The sequence below is a fragment of the Lipotes vexillifer genome, unplaced genomic scaffold (genome assembly GCF_000442215.2).
Source record: "Lipotes vexillifer unplaced genomic scaffold, Lipotes_vexillifer_v1.1 scaffold92, whole genome shotgun sequence".
Classification (NCBI taxonomy): domain Eukaryota; kingdom Metazoa; phylum Chordata; class Mammalia; order Artiodactyla; family Lipotidae; genus Lipotes; species Lipotes vexillifer.
Genome location: NW_006786963.1, coordinates 1,184,007 through 1,203,122, shown reverse-complemented (window position 1 = coordinate 1,203,122; position 19,116 = coordinate 1,184,007). Strand labels below are relative to the sequence as shown.

The following is a 19,116-nucleotide window of genomic DNA, read 5'->3' as shown; positions in this document are numbered from 1 at the left end:
TCTTTCCCTTAGCAATTTCATCTGTAGATTTAAATTATCCTCTAATAGGAAAACAGTTGATGATCCTCAGTAACTCAGATCTTTTCTGAACACTAGGTTCTCAGATTCACTTGCCAATGGGCAAACGTACCTGAGTAGAGTAGACCTATCCTTACCTAGTGTAGAATGGTCTGCAAACTTTCTAAATAAGAGGATGCTTTTATCATCAAACAAATTTTCTTGCCTCTTTGTAACTGAGGAATTGTCCAGTAAAATAAAATTTTAAACTATCATATATTCAGAAAATCTTTAATGCACTTTTTATTATAATAGAGTCTACAGCAGATGTGAAAAACAGCAGTTTATTCGCACGTGAGATATAGGATGTCTCTACATAATGCTTAAGGTATGTATGGAAGTCTGGACACTTTGCAATGATTACGTAGTTTCCTAAGAGACTAGGGCTTGGGAACTGATTGCCTAAACCTTTCCTCTTGGCACTAAAGCTGAATGAAACTGAGACTTTATCCAAAAGGAATTAACTCTGACATATTTAGGACTTTGTTAGATAATTCTTAGGATCCCTTGTCATTATCTTTTAACAAGCTCTATTTTTATTTTAGCATCCACAGGTTTTCCATTGGGAAACTGTGACATTCTTGGAAATACTTTCACCTTTAGACACAGATAACCCACTTTGAAATGGGGCTATCTGTGTTCTACTGGAATCCTGATACCTGATCCTTCCCTCATCTGCTTGCCCCTAACCTGTCCCTGACTTTTCCTTTCTCCCTTTAAATCTCCACTTTTGTTTGCTTGGACATTCTGAGCTCTTTCAAAACTATTACCCAAAATGCCACACTATGTATTTAAAAGTCATCTGGTTCCACAGACAAAGCCGTGCATCAATGCTTCTTTCACCATAAATACTGCTAAGGCAATGACAAAGTAATTGGCTAAGTACCTGTCAGCTCAACAGGAAGGAGACTGGTTTCATACCCTGGTAATTGCTGTTTATGTATTTTAACAGTTGAACTTTTAGGTAGTCATTTTACAAAAACAGGATAAAATAAGGAAACATGCCTACGGAAAATAAGAAAGCAAAAATGCTGAAGTTGATGAAGGAGACTAGGTTCAGCGGGAGGCGGAAGCATGTTTTACCTATAGATGCCATTTGTTGGCTGACCTCATATTTAGTGACAGCAGACGTTATCTGAATTGCAAGAACAGAAAATAAGACGTTCAAGTTCTGCTGCTTCATCACTTACAGAGACGGCACTTGATATGAAAAGTAAGGGAGTGACCATTCCTCAATTTCAGAATAACAGATTTACCCACCAGCAAATAAAGTCCATGGTCACTGCTACCCCACTTCCATTCTAATGGAATTCATCACTAATGAGACTGCAGAGTCAGCAGAGGGAAGGCTTTTACATCAACTAGTGGGGAGATGACTGAGTCCTTTCAGGGCTCAGACAGATTGGAGAGATTCAAGGACTAGTGTACCTAAGGCCTCCGTATAGGAAGAGAGCCAACAGGAAGCACAGATTTGGAGGTAGAATCATGTTTCACTCTTTGGGGCAGCAAATGACATAATAATTTCAGCCATGTTGACCAAGAGTTTGAGACAGGCTGAAGATCTGAAGGTTAACATAAAAAAAATCTTGTTTTCAAAATTTTTCTTTTATTTATTTATTTATGTTTTACTGTTGGTCCTTATCTATTTTAAATATAGCAGTGTATACATGTCAATTCCAAACTCCCAATCTATCACTCTCCCTGGCACCTTTCTCCCCTGGTAAACATAAGTTCATTCTCTTAGTCTGTGAGTCTGTTTCTGTTTTGTAAATAAGTTTATTTGTTTTCATAATTTTTAAATTCAGACGGCAGCAAGATGGCCACAGGGTGGACTTCAGGCAAAATTATGTTAACATGCATGCCAAAGTAATAGAGGTAGTCAAAAGATGGAAACAGTGAGGTCACCATTTGACCTGATCAAACTCTATGAAGTTTCATGAATACAAAAGTATCTTTCTGAGATCAGATTTTATTTTGATATTCTTCAACATAGGAAGATACAACACCTAAGTAGATCTTCTGTTTTTACGAAATGCAGCCCCTCTCTCTTGAAATGTTTGCAAATCCTCCAGTGGGAAGAAAGTAGTAAAGGTATGAATTTTAAAACCCAGAGGAAAATGATTAGAGAATTCAGTTCTGAATGGAATTCTTCATAAGCAATCAAAGTTATAAAGGGATGCCAGCAAAAATAAAATATAAACATACATAAAATAAACTATAGAGTAGAAATTCAGAATATCACAGAATAGCAGTAGCAGAGACATTGAGAAATCAACTTCAACCTTCTACTACATAAAGGGTTTTTTTTGTAATAGTATTTCTCAGGGGCTTCCCTGGTGGTGCAGTGGTTGGGAACCAGCCTGCCAATGAAGGGGACACGGGTTCGAGCCCTGGTCCGGGAGGATTCCACATGCCACGGAGCAACTAAGCCCGGGCGCCACAACTACTGAGCCTGCACTCTAGAGCCTGCGAGCCACAACTACTGAGCCCACGTGGCACAACTACTGAAGCCCGCTTGCCTACAGCCCGTGCTCTGCAACGGGGTAAGCCGCCACAATGGGAGGTCCATGCACTGCAGCGAGGAGTGGCCCCCGCTCGCCACAACTAGAGAGAGCCCGCACGCAGCAACGGAGACTCAACAAAGCCAAAGATAAATTAAATAAATAAATAAATAAATTTATTTTTTAAAAATAATAACAACAATATTTCTCAGTAGTGGTTACCTGTCCTCTGCTTAAATACAAAATGACTAAAATCTTACTTCTTCACAAGGAAATCTATTCCACTTGGCAGAACAGCAAATGACATTTATAAAATAAGCACATATATACCTATAGATATGTATATACAGTTGACCCTTGAAAAACATGTGTTTGAACTGCACGGGTCCACTTATACTTGTATTTTTTCAATAGTAAGTAGTACAGTACTACATAATCCTTGGTTGGTTGAATCTGCAGATGCAGATACAGAGGAACTTAGGATACAGAGGAACCAACTACACAGAGGTGGATTTTTGACTTTGCTGAGGTTCAGGGCCCCTAACCCACACATTGTTCAAGGGTAGACTATATAGAGTTGTCTGTAGGTATCCACAGAGGATTATTCCAGGACCCTCCGTGGGTACTGAAATCAATAGATGCTCAAGTCCCTTATATAAAAATGGTATAGTATTTGCATATAACCTACACACATGTTCCCATATACTTTAAATCATCTCTAGATTACTTAGAATAAGTAATACTATGTAAGTAATTTGTAAATAGTTGTAAATACAATGTAAATGCTATGCAAATCATTGCCAGTGCTTTGGCAAATTCAAGTTTTGCTTTTAGAACTTTCTGAAATTTTTAAAAAGTATTTTCTACCCACAGTTGATTGAATCCATGGATGCAGAACCCACAGATATGGAGAACCAACAGGAATTGTAGATCATTCTTATTTTATTCTTATAATAACCTTCTGGTATAAGAAGGTAAATATTATCATTTCATTTTATAAATAAAGGTCTTGAGGCCCAGTAAGGATAAATGATTTGCCCATATTTACAAAGCTGGTAATTTATAGAGGTGATACTTGGAGTTAGGTCTCCTGGCTCAGAAGCTTGTTATTTCCATTATGTCATTAAAAAGAAAAAAAATTTATCTTTTAAAAATCATTCAAACTGATTTGCTTATTTAAATGATGTTCTGTTTAAAGTATAAACTACCCTAAATTCTTTGCTTTTCTTTAATCTCTCTTTTCTTTCTTTCTTCCTTTCCTTATCTCTTTTATTTTTTTGAATGAGACATGGTACAAACACACACACACACACACACACACACACACACACACACAAATAATTTTCCTTTTTATAGAGAGCTACGATTTGCCTCCCTATAGCTTGCACCAATTTTCACCTTATAATCCTGTCAACAAAGAAAATCCTTTTATCTATGTGTCATACACATAGTAGAAAGTTTGCTTCCTATGTTTTTATCCAATATTGAAGATGGCCAAAGACAACCACCATCAATCAGTTCTTTTGTCATGATTCTTCAATCAACTGAAACAAAAATCTAGCTCATTATGGACCTCATAATCTGTTCATAAGTCTATCAGGAGAAACCTGTCAAAACACAGATACTCAGAGTGAATGGCATTTCCCTGATGTACCAATATGGAATTTTATTTGTTTTAAGGAAATTGATTGACCATGTTACAGTTTGTTCCCAGGGGACCCAGGTTGGCTCCTAGTGATCACTGCTTCCTTTTCAAAATATTCTAACATTTAGACTTTTGTTGTCATTGTTGCTGATTTAATATTATTTTCCCATTTTACTTATAACTAAGACAATATTGTATGTCACCAATACTGTGAAACAGCTTTTGTTCTCTACAGGTTTTCAGATGTTAGTAATAGTATTTCTACAATCATGCTATCAAGTTATTTTAGTGACCTAGGTTTCATACATATGAGTCTTATAGCCGAACTTGTTTATATTACCCTAATCATTTCTTAATATGCCTTGGGTCTTTAACATTGAAAAGGATATAAAAACCGAATTATGATCATTTTCCTTGATAAAAAATTGAAATTTAATTTAAATTCTTATTCTTCTTTAAGTGGCCAGTTTCTCATCTTCATTAGGAATGCTAGTTAACAGATCACTAGATCTTTTGGTGACTGAGAATGAAAGAAAATAGAAATTTAGTCTGGAACTGAGATCACAAAGAATTGATTTTAATTTTTTAAGTTATTTCTCATTTAGCTAAGACAGTATTAATTTCTATTCTTTAATACAAGTAGGAAAAACGCTATAAGATTTTACTTTTTAGGGGCTATATGATAACAAAGATATAACAGAAACAAGAAATATTATGTCTGGCTTCTCTTACAAGATAATTTTAGCTGTTGCATAACGATCAATTAAAAATAAAACATATTAACCAAGCCAATTAAGAAAGCCATCATGTGATACTTATATATTATATCTGTCCACATCCTTGAAAACCTGGAAAATTTGGTTTTCTGAAATAAACTTCCCCAATTATTAGTCCATCAAATTAATTAGGCTCCTATTAAAGTGTGCTATGACCCAAGTTCACAATAATATTCACATTTATATTTTGTGTATGTAAATTTTATGTACATATAAAAGGCACATGTATGCTTTTACTTTCTATATATAATTATAAATATATGCTGAAAAAATTAAAAATAAAATAAAAATCTATACAATATAGATTAAGTACATTTGTGACACAAATTGTTTACACATAACAGATTCTGTATAAATACATACTGTTATTTTTAGAAGAACTGTATTTTGAATTGTTTTATTTTTATACAAGAATTAAGGCATTCATGCAAAAATATTTTTGTTTCCTAAACTATGACATTTATAAAATAATGTAGGAGTTTATTATTTTTTTTAATTTGAGCATATCATCATCTCATTTATAACATCATGCATTTCATCTGATTTACTCAACCATATTCAAAAACATAATGTCACTTTACCAGACCAACATCTTTGTTTAACAGGCAAGTAGGAATTATAACAATTTTGGAGTTGAAACTATGGAGGCTAATTCCCAACTTTCTATAGACAATAGGTTTTCTGGAACTAAAGTCTAAATCTCTTGATGTTCAATCTAGAAATTTCTCTAATCTAGTAATATCCTATTGACTTTAGGCAGTTCCTTGTCATGGTGATGATATTAGATATTAGTTCATCAGATTACAGCCACAAAAGATACACAGAAGAATAGAGGTCAACAAGAAAGTCAAAGAAAAATCCATTCATCTGCTAAGTTAATGATTCAGCAACAGAAAATGCTGATCGTAAGATATGCTCATGCAATCGCACCATGAACATACACAAGATGACAGCAATCTGTGGTTATCTCAAGATGAAGATCAGCCACAAATTGGCAACTGTATGTGGCTTAAACCCCATAAAATAAATAGCCCTGATGTAGATATGCTAGAACGAGGTGTGACTGAAGAAACACAAAGATTAGAAATAAGGAAACCAATTATTTTTCTCATTTAGTATTTTCATGTGTATTTTGGCTATTCATGACTTAGTACTGAACTGCATCACTTTCGTTGTTATCTTTTGTTCCTAGAAAGGTAGTGTGGCAAACAGTAGCATGTCTAAAGCACAACTTGAGAAGGGATGTTACTAACTTAGATAACTTCAAGATATAAACATCCAATATAGAAATGCATCATCAAAAATTATAAAGGAATAAATATTAATGCATTATTGTATGAGAAACTGGGTTGCATTTTCCCTCTGACCTAATACAAATAATGCCCTTGTGCATTATGGCAAGATGCACAAAAGGGAATTTGGGATTATTACAAAGCCCATTGTACATTCAAGTTGGAATTTCTCCAGGACTGAGTAATGAACCCTACACTGCAAAACTCAGGTAAGCATCATTGTTCAGTATGAATAATTACTTTGAGTCAAATGAATGTGAGTGATCTGCCCCTTGCCTCATTTCACAACAAAGTAGAACAGATCAGGTGAATATACCTGTTGCACAACAATCCTGCTCCCAAATCCCCAACTTAGCCCCTGAAAGTCCACAGCCACCGCCAGAGGGAGAAAGTCTCAGCAGTTCCCGGAAAGTATATCCCTTCTCTTACAGCTCCGTGTGAGGCTGAGCTCACTCTTCAGACAGTGGACATGCCTCACTTCAGGAGCACTGAGTGACTCTTAGCTCTGTCAGAGCTGCTAATCTGTCAGAGGAAGGAGCATAATTTGTCTGGGCCCCTGTGACTGAAGCTTTGGGATTCTCCTAAAAAAAAAAAAAACCCTCTTTGACCTTCTCTAGAAAGCCATCCCCAAATAGAGTAGCTGCAACAGGGCATGTTCAAAGTATCTCCAGCCAAACCCCCTAATCCACCCTACTAACGATCAGAAGAGAATCAATCTCTTATTTTACTATGTCTTCTTCAACCACACATCCACAATCACTCCAGGGGTGGTTGATTTCACCACTAACATAACTTCCTTCATCCATGTCTCCTAATTTATTTCCTCTTTTATAAATAAATTTCTGCCCTGCTTGATTTATAGTATGACTATCCCTCTCTGTTCAATTCAGTGAGCAAATATTTATCTGAGCACCTGTAGGTACTAAGCTAAATTCTGGAATGAAAAGGTAAAGCAGATGAAACACCTGCCTTTGAAGGGCTGATAGTACATCTGAAGCAAGATACAAGTGAATATAATTTTTAAGTGTAGTAAATGCTACACTGAGGTATGCATATACTGCAGTTACCTCATTTCTGGGTATATTTTTGAAGGAAACAGAATTAGTATCTCAAAGAGACACCTGCACTTCTGTATCCTTTGCAGCATTATTCAAAATAGCTGAGATATGGAAACAACCTAAGCATTCACTAATGTATGAATGGATAAAGAAAGTATGAAACCTACACCTATATCTAGATACACACAATGGAATATTATTCAGCTATAAAAAAGAAGAAAATCCTGCCATCTGTGACAATGTGAATAAACCTGGAGGACAGTATGCTAAGTGAAATAAGCTAGACAGAGAAAAATAAGTTCTGCATTATCTCACTTATATGCAGACTCTAAAAATGTCAAAGTCAGAGAGGCAGAAAGTAGAATGGTGACTGTCAGGGGCTTGAGGGGTGGCAGAATTGGGGAGATATTAGTCAAAGGGTACAAACTTTCAATCATAAGATGAGTAATTTCTGGGGATCTAAAGTACAGCATGGTGACTATGGTTAATAATGTATTGTATATTTGAAGTTTGCTAGCAGAGTCGATTTTGGGTGTTCTCACCACACACACACACGCAAAGATAACTGTATGAGGTGACGGATATGTCAATTAGCTTGATTTTAGTAATCATTTCACAATTGGTACATATATCAAATCATCCTTCTGTATACCTTAAGTATATGAAATTTTATCTGTCAACTGTATCTCAGTTAAGCTGAAGGGGAGGTATGCAGAGAAGCTATCAGCAATAATAAATAAGGTACTTAGCCCACTTTGGGAAAATTATGGAAGATTACTTGAATTAGATAGCACCAGAACTAACCTTGAACCTTGAAAGAGCGGCAAAGAGGCAACCTAGCAAAGAAGTATGGTGAGAGGGGTGGAGAGGCGGAAGAGGTTCCAGGCAGAGAGAGCATCATGAAGAAAGGTAAGAACCAGCACTGTGTGTGCACACACACTAGCATGCTCATGAGCGCCAACTGTAAGTGGTTCTGAACTAGTGGACACAGTGAGGTAGCAGGTCATGGGGAGTTATCCAAGCTAAGGAGCTCTGCCTTCATGTTGTAGATGATGAGAAGCCTTTGAAGGATCTGGTGACATTTCTAGATTGATACTGGAAAACAACAAGTCTGGGATAGTCAGGTGAGCTCGGGTCCATGGTTCTGCGAACTACCTGGAGTTTGGAAGGTCTAAGGAGTGTCAATTCCTACTTCATTTCAGACGTTTGCCTTCACCTTTACCTCACAAAGCTGGACCAGGTTTTATGATCCTGAACTTATACAGCAAGAGTTTAAAAAGATGGGGCTCAGCACTCTGAGATGCATCTCCATGTCACCCCTTGTTACAATAGCTTTGACACAGAGCTTCAGTTCTAGCGACTACATCCCTCTCTTTTACTCCTTGACCAAGTTACCTATCTTGGTAATATGTCTGAGGAATATCCCTTATTACTGAGTTCTCTGCCCTGTTCAAGCCAGCCCTTAAGACAAGGACTCTGTTTTTCCTCTGAGCCTCAGTCTTGAGACTGAGTCTCTACTAGGAGCTGACAGAACTCCCTTAACACTGCCTGCCTCCAATGGGGAGCTCACGAAAAGCTGTTGACCTGTTATTTTCCCCTGACTGTGCTCTGCCCTTTTTCTTTGTGTACCATGTTGTACCTTCCTTGGCTCCGCCGCTCACCTGCCAAGAAAGCTTCATGAGACCTTGTCCTGCATGTCACACCAGAAACTCCCCAGGCACCTGCAGCAGTGCCTCTGCCATCCCAAGAGACAGGTCTAGATCTATTTCCAGTTCCTCCCAATTTAACACAATCAGTCCCAATTTTAGCCAAAAGTAACTTTTGTACAAATTAGAAAAGAAAAGTTCTACCTTCCTGAAAGAATATGATACAATCTACAGTGTCTGCAATGGGTAGAATACCCTTTGAGCCTGTGCAAAGGAGAGCCTGCCAACTGAGACCACAACCTCACTGAAGCCATCCTAGTTGGGTCTCCAAGAGGGACAAATCATAGGAGACTAGCATAATTTTTTAGGCGGGTAAAAAATGGCATATCATGACCTCCTAGAGAAATGGAAATAAAAACAAAAATAAACAAATGGAACCTAATAAAACTTAAAAGCTTCTGCACAGCAAAGGAAACCATAAACAAGGCGAAAAGACAACCGTCAGAATGGCAGAAAATAATTGCAAATGAAGCAACTTACAAAGGATTAATCTCCAAAATTTACAAGCAGCTCATGCAGCTCAATATCAAAAACAACCAAAAAAACCCAATCCAAAAATGGGCAGAAGACCTAAATAGACATTTCTCCAAAGAAGATATACAGATTGCCAACAAACACATGAAAGAATGCTCAACATCATTCATCATTAGAGAAATGCAAATCAAAACCACAGTGTGATATCATCTCACACTGGTCAGAATGGCCATCATCAAAAACTCTACCAACAGTAAATGCTGGAGAGGGTGTGGAGAAAAGGGAACCCTCTTGCACTGTTGGTGGGAATGTAAATTAATACAGCCACTATGGAGAACAGTATGGAGGTTCCTTAAAAAACTACAAATAAAACTACCATATGACCCAGCAATCCCACTACTGGACATATACCCTGAGAAAACCATAACTCAAAAAGAGTCATGTACCACAATGTTCATTGCAGCTCTATTTACAATAGCCAGGACATGGAAGCAACCTAAGTGTCCATCGACAGATGAATGGATAGAGAAGATGTGGCACATATATACAAGGGAATATTACTCAGCCATAAAAAGAAACGAAATTGAGCTATTTGTAATGAGGTGGATAGACCTAGAGACTGTCATACAGAGTGAAGTAAGTCAGAAAGAGAAATACAAATACCATATGCTAACACATACATATGGAATCCAAAAAAAAAAAAAATGAAAGAAAAAATGGTTCTAAAGAACCTAGTGGCAGGACAGGAATAAAGACGCAGACGTAGAGAATGGACCTGAGGACACAGGGAGGGGAAGCGGGAAGGGTAAGCTGGGACGAAGTGAGAGATTGGCCTGGATTTATATATACTACTAGACAGCTAGTGGGAAGCACCCACATAACACAGGGAGATCAGCTCAGTGCTTTGTGACCACCTAGAGGCGTGGGATAGGGAGGGTGGGAGGGAGACAAAGAGGGAAGAGATATGGGAACATATGTATATGTATAACTGACTCACTCTGTTATAAAGCAGAAACTAACACACCATTGTAAAGCAATTATACCCCAATAAAGATGTTAAAAAAAAAAAAAAAAAAAAAAAAGATGTTAAAAAAAAAAATAGTTTCAGGAAGAGTCTTATTGCATTGAATGTCATTGATGTAGTGCCTGACATTGAGTAGATGATCAGTAGATATTTATTGACCACTGGCTAACTCATATTTCATTTTCTTTCCTTTCTTTGCTTTAAAAATAATATTTATTCATCATAGAAAATTTGGAAACATAAAAGCATGAGGAAGAAATTAAAAAATAGCTTACAATTTCAAAAAAAAAAGGTATATCATGTTATAACATGAAAACCAAGAAGATAATTTTCAGCTCTTTATTTGGAATAAAGATCTCTGAAATGAGAAATAGGAGACATGAATCTAGTTCTCAAATGGTCACTTGAATCTTTAGACAACCAACTAAATTTTTCTCCTCTCAGTGACATCTCTTTAAAGTGAGATGATAGACTGCCTAATCTCCAAGGACTTTCCTCTTCTAAATTTCTACAAATCTACCCTATAGTAATTAACAAATTCTGAAGCAAAGTGTTTTCTTCAGCGAAGCTTAATCATTCATTAACTTGAGATTATGTTTTGATTACAGGTGACTATAAAAATGTGTTCACTCATCCTGCACTCCTGATAACAAACTCAACTATAAGATACATATGACTTTAAAGGACTTGAAAAGAAATGGCCATCTTAGACCAAATGGCCAAACTTAACCATAGAAATAAAAATAAAAAGCTTATTTTATTGTTTTCTAATTTTATAAAAGTTATTTCCTACTGTGAATATAATGATAATAATCTAATTAAGAGCTTACATTTTATAGTTTACAGAACACTTGGATACATAGTATCTCATCTGATCATAAAAATAGCTTGCGTGCGTAGTAGGCCAAGTAACTATCACTTTTACTTATTTAATAGATCAGACTATTTCAAGATGTTTAGATCTTGGTCTTCTGACTACAGTCAGCCCTCTGTATCCATGGATTCTGCATCCACGGATTCAAACCAACTGCAGATTGAAAATATTTGGAAGAAAAATTCCAGAAAGTTCCAAAAAGCAAAGCTTGAATTTGCCAGAGCACTGGCAACTATTTACATAGCATTTACATTTTATTTACAACTTTTTACATAGCATTTACATTATATTAGGTGTTATAAGTAATCTAGAGATGATTTAAAGTATACTAGAGCATGTGCATACGTTACATGCAAATACTATGCCATTTTATACAAGGGACTTGAGCATCTGCAGATTTTGGTATTGAGGGGGGTCTTGGAACCAACCTCCCACAGATACCATGGGACGACTCTACTTGTTGAACATTCTGAACTTATATCCTTGATAAAAATCCTTTATCGGGCTTCCCTGGTGGCGCAGTGGTTGAGAGTCCGCCTGCTGATGCAGGGGACGCGGGTTCGTGCCCCGGTCCAGGAAGATCCCACATGCCGCGGAGCAGCTGGGCCCCTGAGCCACGGCTGCTGAGCCTGGGCGTCCGGAGCCTGTGCTCCGCAACGGGAGAGGCCACAACAGTGAGAGGTGGGCGTACCGCAAAAAAAAAAAAAAAAAAATCCTTTATCTTTGACATAAACACTTGACTATTAGTTTCATGTAGACATCATCATGTAGAGTTGAAATGAATTCTACAAACATCTAGCTAATATTTTGAAAATCATATTTGTGGCAGATATGACAACATAAGTACACAGAAGTAAGCCTGTTTGAATAAGACCAAAGATATTTTCCTTGACTAAATATAGTCTCTTTTCTCCCTTTAAAAAGAAAATCTAGAACTGTTTTGTATCTTTTGTGTCTTGCCTAACATAAATGAAAGAGCGAACACAAACAACAGGATTTAAAAAGTCAAGCTTTAATGCTATTTCAAGAGATATTATGTAAATCGGAACCACATTAAAATAATATGGATTATTTTAACATCCACTCCATTTTCCATGACATTGTAGGGATGAGATTGTGTGGTTAAAGAAATGGATCTATGAGGATCTCTTTCCTCTCTCTCAGTTGAATTTGCACATCTTTGCTGAAATATTTCCCAAACCACACACATGACTATAATTTTTTACTACACGTCTAGTAAGTGCTGTCCTGAACATGGTTTGTAAAAGAGATTTTTCAACCAGTAAAGCAGCAGTTCTCAACTCAGTGTACATATCAGAATCATTTTTTAAATACCTATGTCCAAGCCCCACCCCAAACTAATTCAATCAGAATTTCTGAGAGTAGGGGATATGTGGCTTCATTGTTTTTTAAAAGACCTCCAGTGGAGTGTAACATGCAGCCATGGTTGTGAACTCTCTACAGCAGCATTTCTCCAACTTTAATGTGCTTATGAATCACTTGGGATCTTGTTAAAATGCAGATTCTGATTTTGTAGGTCTGGAATAGGCCCTGAGATTTTGGAACTTAGCAAGTGACTACATGATACTGAAGATGCTCATCTACAGAACACACTTCTAGCAGCAAGAGTTGGTGGTTCTCAAACTGTGGCTGGGTCCTGCAGCATCAGCATCATCTGAGAACATGTTACAAATGTAGACTTCAGCACCTACCAGAGAACTGAGTCAGAAACCCTGAAGGTGGGGGCCAGGTAATCTTCGTTTTCACGAACACCCAAGGTAATCTGGATACACCTTCAAGTTCGAGAAACTCTGGTCTAAAAAAAAAGAGCCCCCTAAAGTCTATACAACTGGCTACATGTAGTTGAAAAACCACTAACACTTTATGCTTTATGTAGCAGTTTATAATTCACCAAAGTGAACTACTTTAACCCCTTGTGGGCTCTTTAAAACAATCCCATAGAGTAACTAAAATAGGTAATTTCATCATTTTTTAAATGAAACTGAAGTTCAAAATATTTAAGAGACATTCTCAAAGTCATGTAGCATGCAAGGATAGATCCAAAATTAGAGCCTAGCTCTTCTGAGTTGTACAAAGTAACAGGCAGGACATTCACAGGAGAACAGGGCCAATGGCCATAAGCTGTGGCCTGAAAGGGCAGGCTCTCTTGGGCTCAGGTGATGACAGTGAGGGGGACCAGCACACATTCAGGCAGCCTTCTACCAGGTGATTCACAGACATTTGTACTTGGAGCTCCCAAAGACTACAGCAAAATGCACTAATCCTTCCTCTGCCTGAGTTTGCTGTTATGTGGAACCAGCCTCAAGAAACACAAATGTTTAACCCTCACCAACTGATTTAGTGGATGAGTCAGTCATTTTTGGTTGTTCACACACCACGATTCTAAAAATAATCCATTCAAAGTCAAATTACCTAGAACAATCACCTTAACATGTGTTGTATGTATGTGTTTCATACTTAGAGACACACAAATTACCACAGTTTGTATTTGTCACATGAGATTTGTCTGCTGTGTTCCTCAGGACATAAATGAACAGCAAGTGACATAAGTGCATAAACATCCTTTTAAAAACGTATATAATCTGCCATATTCTTAGACAAGATATAGTACACTTTACTCCACTATTTACCACATATATTTGTTAAAGGACTTAATGGGTAATGAACAGTCCTTAAAGTATCAGTAAGAACCTATAAATTTTGATTACCTTTAGTGAGTTAACTACAGAAAAAGAAAACTTCATAACTGTCTCAAACTCTCCCTATAGACCCATGCCCACAAAGTTTGTTTTCAAATAATGAATAATTATAAGAGGTAGAAAAATCACACACTGTGTCAGGAGTTTGTTTGATTGTTGACAGTTTCTTTGTGAATGTAGGCGTGCCAGATGCTTTAAAGAAGAGAAGCCATTTTTCTCTTAAAAGTCGCACAAAATTTTTACATTTTACTGTCAAATAATCGCATCTTTTTAATGTTTTTGCTTTTTCTCCTACTGTAGAAACAAACAAGGAAATAAAAGACCAAAGATTTTGAAAAACTAAAAATTTAACTATTTTCAACTTAGGTACTTAGTTTCTTATACCTAACACTTATTAGGTACATTTACATTTAAATGGTAAAAATGTTATCACCATAAAAGGTATTATAATATCCTGAAAACATCAAATAGGGTCAGAATTGTGAAATAAATGCAATTTCAATGCCGCCAATTTTAAATATTTAAAGTCACAACACTAGTGTGGATCCTCTGATTTTACCACATATGCAGTTATGCAATATGTCCAGATATGCAGGTATATATAATTTTTAGAGTTACCTTATGAGCAGATATATTGGGATTATTTTATAATGATCTTTCCAGACATATGCTGCTAATATTGAAAATACAGTTAGTGGGACTATTAAAAATGAAATTTTAAAGGTCAGATTGGAAGACTATTTTCACTTTTCCCTTAATTTATCAAAAGAGCTATATGGTTTCAAGCTGCCAAGATTAACCAGGAAGTGAATCCCTATGGGAGCCTGGGTACAAGGATAGAGGGTTGGAAGGACCAGTGCTAGAAACTTATCCAGTAATTGATGAACTACTACACTTGTGCGGGGGTGGCAGTGAGGCAGGTGGGCTCCGTTCAGAAAAGCAACTGAGACTTCCGCACAAGTAAAGTCCTGTGGGTAACTGTGTCTCATACTTTACTGTGCAAACAAATGGAAATGAAGATTCTGGTTCAGTAGGGTTTAGGATGGCACTCCAGGAGCTGCTGCGGCTGCCACCCGTCTGTGAATCACACTTTGATCCTTTGCCTTTGAGATGGAAGATGGTACTGTGGTTTCCTTTAGCTCTTAAAGGATCTCATAAAGGCACTCATAAAGATCTAGAATCCCTTCTGGGAAACAACAGGGTTAGATTGGTATACATGAGATTGTCTTTCTTTCCACCTAGTTTTATCACCTTCATTCTAGAGTCTTTCTTTTCTTTCTTCCAAAAGACAGAAATTACAGAGCAAGACCCCAAGACTAGTATATACTGTCCTATCAAGACGCACATTTACATCAAAGATCATAATTATACAAAAGTAAGCATCAATTCCCGCCCCCCCCCCCAAAAGCACTTGTTTCATGGAAGTAAGGCAGTAAAGGTAAATGTTTTGGGGACAGTCGGCCAAACTCCTGTCACTGGACCACCAGAATTACAAACCTCCGTTCTTTCCTGTTGCCATTTCAGATCATTCAGGGCCACAGACTCACTGAGACAGGATTTTTTTCCCCCTTGCCATTTCACTTTCTCAGTGCCAAACATCTACTGTGCCTTCCAACGAACCAAGTTCTCCTGCCTCTCCTCCCCTGGAGGCTCATGCTCCCAGTAAAATGTCAAAAATAAAGTGGAAGCAAGGCTTTCCCAGGCTAGACTTGAAAACAGAAAGCAAGAGTGCCAATCTTCACCAGCAAACTGACCCACAAAGCTTTACTGGATTCAGTTAAAGAGACTGAGAAGAAGGTCAGCTACGAAAAACAAAGGGAACTCTCTCCATAGTTACTTCTGATAGAGCTCCACCAACCCAGAAATAAAGCCTTGTCCAAGGCAAAGGAAACAAAAAAGAGGGCACATTAGGTGAGGTCTGGGAAAGCAGTGGGCTCTCACAGGTGACTTCTCTGCATGCTCTGTTGGTCTATCTTCTCTTTCCCAGGGAATGACTGCTTCTACATTTATTCTCTGTGCTCACTACCCACCCCATTTCCATACTGCAATGTCTACTAAAGTGTAATGCTTAAAAACTCCATTTCTTTTGAGCTATAGACACACAGAAGCACGTATATATCATATATAGATATTTATGTAGTAAGACTGCCTCTCATAGACATAGAGTTGTATGCATACAATGTACAAAAATATAAGAATACCTTCTTTCTTCTAAATTAACATTTACATGCTTATCTAACTCTTTGATAACTATAGCTTAAGATATAGGTGATGCTGACTTAGAAAGACCTTACAAAGTTCATGGACATTAACATAAAAACTTATACACCCAGAGTATTCACTTTTCCCATATTCATTCTTATAATCAGTGAAAACAAATCTTGTTAAGAATAGCATAAATTTATATAGAGTGCTTCACTTGCAAAGGGTTAATGATGTTAGGGAATATGAACGCTAGCAGTTGACATGGCATGCTTATGTGTTTGTGAAAATATTTTCTGCATCATGTCCAAATCCCTTTGCAAACAGATAAATTACTCTATAAATCTTATTACTCCATGTGGATAAATCACACATGCAGGTTTCACAGGGCTGGAGAGAGCTAGAAGGGAAAAAATGCTTTGGATGGTAGGATCTTTGGGATTCATAATAACGCAATGCTCAGGAAATGAAGACAGGAGCACTTACACATTAGGATTTTCTTAGTTTTTATACTCCGCAGCAACATACACACACCGCAACACACAACCCACACATCCCTCTTTAACAAGGCAAGAGATCCCAAAGCAGGACACTGTGACAGCCAACCAAATTTATTTCTGAGAAAAGGAAAGAAAACTTTGCTGCTGTAGGCAGCTCTGCTATAGAACTGCTCCCCGATGCCCCAGGGTTTATGCACTATTCAGCTCCTTGCACACAGATTAGATGCTTCTTTTCTATCAGATACTGCTTTTTATTGCCACAACAAACAATATTAGCCAGAGAGACAGACTGACATTAGGTCATTTCATTTGGATGAAATGAGATTTTAAAAGATCTCCAAGGAGAACATTTTCTTTCATTATTCATTCATTCATTCATTCATTCATTTTTAGTATCTGATAGAAATTCAAGGAAAGCTATAAAAAAGGCCAAGGAGTATATGCAGTGGATGGTGAGGGGAAAGAGAGAAAAGAAACACAGGAAAACAGGCTAGCAGCTCTTTAGAAACAGAATTATGGCTAGGTTCCATCTGAGTTTCTCCAGCTCACTGTCCCTTACAGGGGTCAAACTCCAAGGACTTGGGACTCTTCCTTTCCAAATTTCAATCCCAAATTATATTTAGGAGTTTGGCACAGCTGCACAGAGATAAGACGCTGAGGTCAATAATCAATTTGAAATATCCATTTAATGCCAGGTTAATTCTTTCCTAACCTCTGTGCTTAACATTCCTATTCTTAAATATTAGCAATTTGGCAAAAGTTCCTTTTTTTTTCTTTTTCCTTCTGTTCATTCTTGTGTTGATTTCTATCCACATTCCAGAAAAGGCTCAGTAATCAACCAAAGTTCTAAGATTGATTTATTGCCCTCCATGTCAATTAGCAGATCCTTACGGAAAGTCTCCTATCCAAACTATTGCTGGGCAGAGCGAGAGGCTTTTTGTACGTATCCACACGTACAAACACACATACACCACGGAGAATGCAATACTGTGCACCATTCTCTGAGAGCCATAATTCAACAAACTCTTCTTTCTCAGTTAAGGAACCCCAACAAAACTCTTAAGTACAAAGCATCTGCAATCACAAAAGCAAAAACACTGCCCAAATGTCACTAACACCATTGATGAAATTAGCCTTTCTCAGCAAGAGAAGCTAGATCCTAGGAACTAAACAACATTTAACCAACCCTGCTGATCCTTGACAGTGACCAGAATCCCCTTGAAATTTGCTGGCAGATACCTCGACCAGTCTGTAAAAGGCGCGCAGACACACGCACACACCCGTACACACGCACACACACAGCACAAGCCTGCAGCATCAGGAGCTGGAGTTCATGGAGAACACACACACTCTTAAGCGCCACAGAAAAGTTGCCCGAAAGCCCTACCTGAGGATGGCCGTGTCCCCCTGCCTCACGGTGATGTTGTCGGTGCCTCGGTTAAAATCCACGCTGCGAACGGGCAGTCCTGTGGGAAGAAGGCAGAGCAATCTCAGTAGGACCAGCGGCAACTGTTTCCGATCAGGCTGAACTCTGGCGACCATGGTAGCCACGCCGAGGTGCGGGTCGCGGGCTACTCTGGAGGATGTGCGTGGGCCTGCTGCTCGCCGAGAGGGCTTTACAAACGGAGGGCTTTCATCCACGGCAAACGCGTAACGGGCTTTGCCGTTTTGTGGTCCTTTCCACTTTGCCTCTCTCTTTCCCTCGCTCAGTCTCTTTTGCCTCTAAGACTCAACAAAGCCCTCAAAAACCCGAGAAGAGGTGGGGAAAAGTCAAAGACACAAAATTTGAAAGGAGAGAGTACAAAATATAAAACCCTCTAGAAAAGATGAAGAGAAGGCGGCCAAAAAGAAGGTGTTCTCTGGTCTCTCTGTGGCTGGATGCTCCTTTGCCAGCGTCTGAGCTGAGCCTCTTGCCTCCGTAACCCACTTTCCCGGTGGGCGAGGGAGCCGGCACCCAGCCTGCCAACGAGTGTAAAGAAACCCACACAGCAGCGGCAGCAGCCCAGAGTCTCCCTCCCCCTCCTCCCCTTCCTGTTTCTCCCTCCAGTCCCTCCCTCTCGCCCTCCCTCCGCTTGGCACCTCCCCCGCCCGTCGCGGATTCCAACAGCCCCCCGGAGTCATCCCCTCTGCCCTCCCCTCAGCGTGGCCCCTCGCTTTCCACAACTGCCCCCTTCAGCAGCCGCCAGCCTCAGTGAAAGCCTGATGCGCCTTTAGGTTGTCAGGACAACAGCTCCATCTGAGGCCTGGCTGATTTCCTTAAGAAGAGGGAATGGAGCTTGGAGGTGCC

At 38.4% G+C, this 19,116-nt stretch overlaps 1 protein-coding gene across 1 annotated transcript in view; it reads right to left on the bottom strand.

Annotated features, from left to right (window-relative positions):
• The window catches only part of LSAMP (limbic system associated membrane protein), a 660,871-nt gene extending 642,040 nt beyond the window's left edge, over positions 1 to 18,831 (bottom strand). The window contains exon 1 of the mRNA XM_007459652.1: positions 18,217 to 18,831. Coding sequence (XP_007459714.1) covers positions 18,217 to 18,371 — 155 coding nt within the window. The 5' untranslated portion in view covers positions 18,372 to 18,831. The remainder of the gene's footprint in view (positions 1 to 18,216) is intronic.
• Between the last annotated feature and the right edge of the window lie 285 nt (positions 18,832 to 19,116).